Source organism: Lactuca saligna, chromosome 8 (assembly GCF_052625555.1).
Source record: "Lactuca saligna cultivar CGN05327 chromosome 8, ASM5262555v1, whole genome shotgun sequence".
In the NCBI taxonomy this organism is placed as follows: Eukaryota; Viridiplantae; Streptophyta; class Magnoliopsida; order Asterales; family Asteraceae; genus Lactuca; species Lactuca saligna.
The window spans coordinates 151,457,543-151,467,524 of NC_136424.1; the positions used below are offsets into that span (position 1 = coordinate 151,457,543).

At 39.4% G+C, this 9,982-nt stretch overlaps 1 protein-coding gene across 1 annotated transcript; it reads left to right on the top strand.

Annotated features, from left to right (window-relative positions):
- The first annotated feature begins 1,855 nt into the window (after positions 1–1,855).
- On the top strand, positions 1,856–4,687 carry CHX24 (cation/H+ exchanger 24). The gene is made up of 3 exons (XM_078970928.1): positions 1,856–2,186; positions 2,272–3,276; positions 3,394–4,687. The coding sequence occupies exons 1-3, from the start codon at positions 1,947–1,949 to the stop codon at positions 4,588–4,590; spliced, it is 2,442 nt and encodes an 813-aa protein (XP_078827054.1). The 5' UTR covers positions 1,856–1,946; the 3' UTR covers positions 4,591–4,687.
- The last annotated feature ends 5,295 nt before the right edge of the window (positions 4,688–9,982 follow it).

Here is a 9,982-nt window from a genome sequence, read left to right on the forward strand (position 1 = left end):
TTTCACTTCTTTTTTTTCCAGAGCATCTAAGACACTTAAGTCATCGGGTAGCTTCAAGCAAACTAAGGAATCAACTGACATGTGAGTAGGATATAATGATATATTACATTTTCATTATTTTTTCTCTTTATAAAATTTATTTATCGAAGTTTGTTGTAATGGTAGATCACCATCATTTGTTGTAAGAGGAAAAAGAACCCCAAGACAGAATTTGAACCAAGGGCAAAAAGGGGTATCACAAAGAAGTGCATATATGGAAATTCGCAGAAGCAAAGATCCTGATGCATCCATGCCTGATGCCATATCCTCTAAAATCAACAATTTGGGTGCAGTTGAAGGTATAACACGAATCCTCCATGTTTCTTGAGTGTATATGGAAACGGTGGTATTTTGGTCTTTTTGTAATATATGTCTCTTTACTTGTTCAGACAAATTAAAAAAGTCAAGATCCAAGGAGAACCAAACAACAGTAGATGTAGAAAGCAGCTCAAATGATTCAATGTCTAAAAAACAGGTTTGGTAAATATTAAAAATATGTGAAAAAAACATTTATACTGACGACATATCGTCGGCACAGGTATTAGCCATTCAAACCGTTAGGACCCTTTCCAAACGACTTATCGTTGGTATAAGTGAACCTTTATAGACGAAGTTCGTCGGTAAATGTATCATTTTTGCTGACAATTATTTGTCAGCATAGATCTATATTAAAACTTTTTTTTCCCTCGAAAATCAGCCCCGATGACACTTTTCTAGACTACAAGTCGCATGCATTGCTGAATCTGTACAAACGACACCTATTCCGATGACTTTTTTGATTTTTACCGACGGAGCTATTCCGACGATTTTGTACGGACGACAAGTCGTCGGTATAAACTATGCCAACGACATGTTATCGATATAGGGATATAAAAAGTTGTCGGTATAAACTTCGTTCCTTGTAGTGCGATATATGTACTCATTATTTGTCAAGCATGTACTCAATTACTTAATTAACATACTCTTGTATTTAGTTAACTTACAAAACATCTTTTCTTATAACTCCAATCAAATTTAAATAATAAGTTTTACGATAAAAAAAAAATATAATCTATGGTTATTACAAACTTTAACTTTTATATGTTTTACTTATGATTACAAGTAATATTCGTGATAACGTTACAAGTATAGAAAATGTATCTTTTAGTACATAAAAACTAATAATCTTTTACAGGTATAATCTTATGATCTTTTATAAGTAAGATAGAACTATATAACAATATCATCTCTTTTTGCATAAATAATGATAAAGGTTGATGAGTGAGAATATATTTTTTTTTTATATATTTGTTCTTACAACAATAATCATTAACAATAATGGGTGTCTTCATTTTGTAAAATAAAATGAAATTCTACTTGTATTTTTAACCCAAATAACAGTGCCTATCGAAAGGAAACTATACACCGAAAAAGAAACGATTTGACGATAACCGGAACGAAACAAATTTTAGGAGGGAAACTAATCACCAGAATGAAACAAATCGATACCGCCATAACACGCGGGTACACTGCTAGTATATATATATATATATATATATATATATATATATATATATATATATATATATATATATATATATATAAAAGAGAGATGGAAATTACTTATGGTTGATTTTTTTCAACAAAAGTCAAACTATATATAACTTTCCATATTTATGGTCCATAAACACTAAATAGGTTTTGGCGATTTTAATGGTCCTTCAATCGAACGCGCTCTCTCTCTCTCTCTCTCTCTCTCTCTCTCTCTCTCTCTCTCTCTCTCTCTCTCTCTCTCTCTCTCTCTCTCTCTCTCTCTCTCTCTCTCCGCCACCTTTGCATGGCTAGGGCTTTCGTACAAAACAATTTCGTTCAAAATTAGGGCTTTCAGCTAATACTCCTGTCATGAATGTGAAGCTTCGAATTCAAATATGTCGAATGAGAAAGAATACGGTCTTTTAGGCCCGTTCAAAACTATACCAAAGGAAGCTATATACTGCTCTCGCATACATGAAAAGCATCCTTTCGGGATATTCATCTACGGAGAAAATCCGCAGGAGCTGTCGTTTTCGCTTGTGTTATTGGAGCTATCGTTGGTCCTTGTGCTTACACATATTATCCGTCACCTTCTCAAACCTCTCAAACAACCACGAGTTATATCCGAGATCCTTGTACGTTCATTCCTCTTTTTCTTGATTAAATGAAGTTTTGACAAATTTCCCTTAATGTTGAATTTATATCTATTTGCTGTTATAGGGTGGCATGATTGTTGGACCATCTTGCTTAAGCCGTTACAAGAAGTTTGCGAACTGGATCTTCCCAGGCCAATCGGCGTACATATATCGGAATATTGGTACATTTGCTTTCATGTATTTCATGTTCTTATCCGGGGTGAAGATGGATCTCCTCATGATAAAAAAAGCAACAAAAAAACAATGGTATATCGGCATGGTTGGTATGGTTGTACCTACCGCAGCAACAGCATTGGTTGCTGTATGTGTCAGAAATTCTTTAGGCCCTGAAATGATGAAAGTTTCTTCGATTTGGGGAATAAGTGCATCCCTAGCTATAACAGCTTTCCCTGTTCTCCACCCGATCATGAGAGAACTCAACCTTTTGAGCTCTGATATAGGTCGAATGGCATTAGCTACGGCTGTTATCGGTGACGTGGTCGGAATCAATGGGCTCGTCGCATTTGAGATTGCTAAACAAGCGGAAGGTCGGCCCTTGGCGCCATTGGGATACGCCATGTCTGGGCTATTCTTCTCTATAATTATCTTTGGTGGGGTTCGATTGTTGATGTTTTGGATCATTAAGATAACACCAGAAGGGAAACCAGTTGAGCAAGTTTACGTAATTTCGATCTTAGCAGGAGTTCTAGCGGTGGCGTTCTTGACTGATATGCTTGGGCTCGCCATAGTTAACGGTCCATGGTATTTGGGTCTAGCGATCCCTGATGGCCCACCGTTAGGATCTACCTTGACCCATAAGTGTGAATCATTTGTTCTAGAAATATTGATGCCATTTGCATATTTAAACATCGGTTTGATGACAGATGTGTTTGCAATGAGGGATGATTGGTCGAAATTGCAGCCTTTGTTTTTTGTAGCGTTGACTGGATATTTAACGAAATTTGTGTCAACTTTACTGGTTACTCGATTCTTTGATATGTCCATGAGAGATGGGGTGACCTTGAGTTTGATAATGAGCTTGAGAGGTCAAGTCGAGCTTTTGCTTTTTATACACTGGTTGGACTTTCAGGTTCTCTCTTTCCCTTTCTCTAAAGCCATGTTATATGTAGTTTACCTGATGATGTTCTCATTTAAAAAGCTAATAATTAATTTTGCAATCTGTGATTAATTATCTGTATATATCCAGATGATCGGGATTCCACAGTTTACTATGTTTGTACTTTTGACAACGGTGATGACGGGAATAGCAACGCCGTTAATAAACATAGTCTACAATCCAAATAGGCCATACATGATCAATAAACGACGAAACATCCAACATACTCCTCCTAACACCGAACTCAACGTTCTCGTCTGCTTCCTTGATGAAGAAAGTGTTCCAGGAATGATCCATCTTCTAGAAGTTTCTAACCCAACAGTACACAGTCCTTTCTTAGTATACGCTCTTCATCTTGTCGAGCTTGTGGGTCGAGCAGCTCCCATGTTCATCGATCATACAGGAGAACCCAAAGAAAATGATAAAAAGAGCCAAAAGGATTACAGCGGGGCTGTACATAAATCCTTTCAAACTGTCCATGAAACCAGGGGTGATGTTATTAAGGTTCACTCGTTTACCTCGGTAGCACCAAAAAGAAGCATGTACCAAGATGTTTGTGAGCTTGCTTTGAACAGGAAAGCATCTTTGATAATATTACCGTATAATATGTCCCCAATGAGAGGCTTAGCGGGGACAGATATGATTCAAAACAGTGTGAAATCTTTGAACTACACTGTGTTGGACCATGCACCATGCTCGGTGGCCATGTTAGTTGATAAGGGGGATTTCAGGGCACCCACTAACCTACGCATGTCTGTGACACTACAATACCATTTCGCAATGCTTTTTCTAGGTGGAGCGGACGCAAGGGAAGCATTGGCATGTGCTGATAGGATGGCTGGGAATCCGAATGTTTCACTTACTGTGATACGGTTTCTTGCGTATAATGGTGAAGGAGATAATGAAATGGAAAAGAAGCTTGATGATGGGCTGGTGACTTCATTTTGGGTGAAATATGAGGGGAATGAGCAAGTGGCTTATCGGGAGGTGGTGGTGAGAAATGGTGAAGAGACTGTAGCAGCTATTCGAGCGATGAATAGTGAGGATTATGATCTTTGGATTGTGGGGAGAAAACTGGGGGTTAATCCGATTTTGATCGAAGGTTTGTCGAGTTGGAGTGAAAATTTGGAGCTTGGAGTGATTGGTGATTATGTTGCGTCTGTTGATTTAGGGAGCACGGCTTCAGTTTTGGTAGTGCAACAACAGGTTTTACGAGACAAAGAGACCAATTCTGGGGGATTGCGAGGGCGAATCTCCAGATATTTTAGTGATATTTTATGTTTTTGATTGCTAATGGATAAAAATGTACGTTTGTTATTGTAATGACTCAGATTGAATAGCGTAGGGAAAAGAAGGAATGCATGCACCGGTGGTAGCGCTTGGCCTCATGAACATGTTATTGATCGATTAGATTCATATATCTTGTGTATGCATTTACTCTTAAGTTCGGTTTCGTCTGCGTGTATATATTGGGTGTAAAAATTTAATCCGCTTTACTATAGTTTCCTTTTACTCCACTACTAGAAAAAGGTGTCTGTCATAAATGGGCATAAAGGAGAATGAAACACATTAGGTCTGTCATAAAATTTACGACAGACATTTATAACCAACAATTAAGACATACATACACGACATGCGTTTTCGATATACATTTACGACTGACTTTGTCATAATTCGTAACATTTTTATATTTATGACAGACATTTGCAACTTCAAATTACGACATATTTTTTGTACAAACAAATCAACTTCATGTTTTGATGTAATTAAGAAACAATACATACAAAAATACTAATACTAAACAATTAATATATGACTTTGGCTGAGGCTGAGGTACCTACCTGTTTTGCACCAAAAGGAGGTTCTGTAGAAGCAGCATATGTGAATGGCAGCTCTCTATTGCTCATTTTATACTTCTCATATTCAAGAAATGTATGCAGAAAAAGTTGTTTCAAAAATTGGATAATGAAAGATATTAGTAAAGTAATGGCTTGATTTTTTAGTCCTGAACATTTAAATCAGTAAGTACAGTACCTTTTCATAAAAACAGCGGAATGTCCATGAGATAGTTGTACAAGTCCTGTTCACAGTCAATCAATCATAAGTAATAAATTTATTCAACTAATCAAAGACTAAAACAAACAATTTAAAGTTTATGGTTTTTTTGTTAAACATCACAATTACTCAGAAATTTCAACAAATAATACATTCAAAATTCAATTCCTTTTGAATTTTAGATGCTATATGCTGCTGCCATTTTGTTAAACATCACAATTATAACATTGTGAATTTTTTTCACCTAATTTTTTTTTCTTTTTTTTTTCAAAACATTTGTTTAACATAATACGTTAGTAGAAATCTTATTTAAAGTTTAAAGTAAACATCACCATTGTTACGTTTATTTTCAAAAACATCATTTATCAAAATATAGTTCATAAACCAAATAAAAAACAAGTGTTAAGAAAACTCCAAGTTCTCAAAAACAAGTGTTAAGAAAACTCCAAGACATGTCCAAATGGTATCAATACTAAGATATAAACTGGAATGTAACTACCCAAATTCCCCATCCTTACCAAGTCGTCAAACTATGCAACCTGTACCAATGCAAGACAAAAACAAACAAAAAAACAAATATCAGCAAATGTTAAGTGATCAACCATAAGTACAATGTTATCAAAAACACACATAGCATATCATCACATACATCACATGCATCACATACATCATTTACATCGCATGTTTCTCACTAGAGTATCATTAGGGTCTACTTTATTATTTATCTTTTAGTATTAGATAATTAATTATGATTCCTAGCCCTAGATCCATCACTAATCCGCAAGGAAGATTCCTTACACATGGGTCCATCACTAACCCGTAAGGTAGACACCTCGCACGTAGGTTCATGACTAACATGAAGGCAAAACTTGTTCACTACTAAGTGACCGACCCAACCATACCCTACTGGTCCATCACTAACTCAAGAGGTAAAAACCTTATTCACTACTAACGTGACCGGCTAGACCCAGTGCACCAAGTGAGGCGCGACTCTTACTCATAACATTACTCTTGGTTCGCTGCGTTCGCTACTCCAACGTTGCACATACAAGTATAAACGTTGTCTGTAACACTCAAAATTAGAAAGGCCAAGAAAAGAAAGAAAACCCTAAGTCAAAGGGTCAACTCGTCGAGTCCAGTGAGGAACTCGACGAGTCAGAGCGGGATCCGAGTGTAAAATAAGTGACCGACTCGGCGAGTGGACTCAGCGAGTCTGGTCTAAACGAGAAAAAAACCCTAATCCAGGGGTTTGTACCCTATTTAAGGAACATTACACCCATTCCCTAACCTCGTTACTCCTCTTTGAGATCCAGAAGCCCTAGAATCGTGGGTGAAAGCCATTGGAAGCAAATTGGGGCATTGTTAAGTGTTTTGTGAAGAAATCTTGAAGATCAAGAAGCTTGGATCTAGGAGGTTCGTGGAGATTCGGATTCCTTTTCAGTAGGAGGACGTTTTGGAGGTAATGAATCGTTGTCCTTGGCTTTCCCCTTTTTAGATCCATCTTTCATGGAGTTTTAAGGTTTCTTTGAAGAGTATGTAATGAGAAATTGGTGCACAAGTTAGATCTAGAGTTGAAACTCCAGATCTGAGCTCTATTTGCATCCAAGATGCAGAAAGCCCTGTTAGTTGCTATGCAAAAGCCATTCCTCATGAGTTAAGTTCCTTTCTAGCTTGGTTATTGCAATTAGGGGACAAGAAGCACGTAAAGGTAGCAACTTTATGTTGCTAATGGACTCTAGAAACCCAACACTATGGTTTGGAGCAAAGGAGTAAGTCTGTAACTCGAGATTATGGGAATTGCAACACCGTAAAAATTTGAACAATTTTTCACTTTTGAAAAACCATGAAATATAGTTTGCATTCATAAATAAAAACATTGTATCAACATTGTATCAGTACAAAACCCCAAGATCAAAATGTTTATTCTCCAATATGCGTGTGTACGAGTCATGTCGGCGCCTTCCCGCGATCATCGCTAGTACCTGAAACACATATCACATAACACTGTAAGCATAAATGCTTAGTGAGTTCCCCCAAATACCACATATAGCACATACGCCTTTCCAGGCCATAGGACCTTCCGATCCAAGTGTCTCAGGGGATTTCCATCCCAGACTCTATTGACCTTCCGATCCATATCATCTTGACCTTCCGGCCCACATCATGCTCATATCACATAACATATAACATATAACATATAACTTACATCACATATACATCATACATATAAGACCCTTCGGCCACATATAATTACCCCATCGGGTAAGGCATAGTGAGAAGACTCACCTCAGACGTCTTGTAAATCTCTGAGTCGGTAGAAGTATTGCCTAGCCTCCGCCTATTCACACAAAGTAAATACCCTCATAAACATAACACTCGAGGCTAGATTCGATCCTCTATTGTCACCCTCATAAGGGTAAAAGACTATTTTACCCCCCTCTTGACTCAAGGACCCTATTATTGACCAAACCCTAAAAGTCAACGGTTAACTTTGACCCAACTCGCCGAGTGCACTCCGGTGACTCGGCGAGTACACACATGTCCACTAACTCTCTGTCCCGCTTGGTACGTTGAGTCCTACCCTGCGCTCAACGAGTCACACCTGGCATGAATCGCGGGGCTACCTCGACTCAACTCGTCGAGTCTCAAGAACAACTCGGCGAGTACCGCCTTGAACTCCAGTCTTTTAACCCCCTTCTGACTCACTGAGTTATCCCCCAACTCGGCAAGTCTACTTACTGAGCGATTTGCGTGGACCTTAACCCTACTCGACGAGTCCCAAGAACAACTCGGCGAGTTCATGCCATGCACAAACGCTATTGACCTCCTGTGGTCAGATCTGTGCCCCTAATCCATAGATCTGGCCTTCCCAAGCATAAATGTCACGTAAAGTCTGAATCTTGATTCTTATAACTCAACCAATAGGCATTAAATGGTGATTTTGTCCCAAATACCTTAACCCAAGGTCATGACCTCCATTGTTCTTCATAAAGCTTGAAGAATAAGGCTCTCTGGACCTCTATGGGTCCAGGTACAAAGCCTTATCTCTAGAAGGGACTATTTGGACCTCAAAACAACTTAGTCAAGGGTATACGAAACCCTAAAACCACATATCCTTCCCAAAACAGAAGAAGAGTCGAAATAATACCTCAAATGAATGATCTTAGCTTTTAGTCCTTAGAATAGCAACCTCCTTTGCTTTCCCTTGGCTAGAACCTCCTTCTTCTTACTAAATGACACCACAAAGATCAACAATGGTCAGTCCTTGCTTCTCAAACGATCCGAGACTCTCTCTCTGGGGGGGGGGGGGGGTAGTAGCCACAATGGACGGCCATAAGGGCCTTTAAATAGGTCCCAAGCCCTGGAAATTAGGGCTTCACTAAACAACATGGAGTTGCCGAGTCCACGAATGGACTCGCCAAGTCCGGTCATGAAATAGAATGGACATCCGCGTCCCTACTCGGCGAGTCTTGGCGCCAACTCGTCGAGTTCCTCCACAAACTCCAAAAATTAAATGAATAAATAATATACCTGGGAATCCGGATGTTACAATTCTCCCCCATTAGAATCAGACTTCGCCCTCGAAGTCTCACTCTGAAAATAACTCCGGATGCTGCTCACGCATCTCATGCTCTGGCTCCCACGTAAGCTCCGACCCTTTCCGATGCTGCCACTGCACTTGCACCAGAGGCATTTCCGTGTTCCTCAGGACCTTGATCTTTCGATCCCGAATCGCCACTGGTTTCTCGATGTAGTTCAGGCCCACATCCACCTAAATATCCTCCAATGGCACCACCGCCGACTCGTCATGTAACATCCCGGAATCGCAAAAGTAGAGTTGAAGGGCTAAAAGTGTAAGTTTTAGAGGATGACTCGGCGAGTCCATGGATAGACTCGGCGAGTCAGATCGTGACTATGGTCGCGTATCAAGTGGCCTACTCGGCGAGTCCAAAGATGGACTCGGCGAGTAGGTGCTGTGTGGAGAAAACCCTAATTTTCAGGGTTGAGCCCTATATAAAGAGCATTATACCCCTCCACAGCCTCCCTTATTCCCCCCTTGAGTTCCAGAAACCCTAAATTCGTGGAGAGTTCATTTGTGGAGCAAATTAGAGCTTGGAAAGGTGTTGGTTGAAGAAATCTTGAAGGAGAAGTGGCTTGGATCAAAGGGCTTTGCTTGGATTCGAGTTTGGCTGCTATTGAGGCATCTTTTGGAGGTAATACCTTCGTCCTTAGGCTGTGCATTCCTAGTTTCATCATTTTGGGGTTTGTGGGGAGTATATCTTGGAATGTTTTGGAGTTTGGAGGATAGATCTGAGGTTGCTACCTCAGATCTGGAATATTGAAGGCTTAGAGTGCATTAAAGTTCCTGTGTTTGAGTGCTTAGTGAAGCCACCATGTCCCAAACTTTGGTTCTAAGGTGAATAAGGCTTAGATCTCTTTAGATTCACGTAAAGTTTGCCACTTTACGTGATGGATGGATTGTAGGAGATTGGATCTACGTTTTGGATAAATTGCATGGCCTGAGATGCTTCTATATGGATTCAGACCGGTGGTACTCGTCGAGTCACATGGGGCGACTCGACAAGTTGCTTGAAGATGGCCTGGAACTCGACGAGTTGGAAGA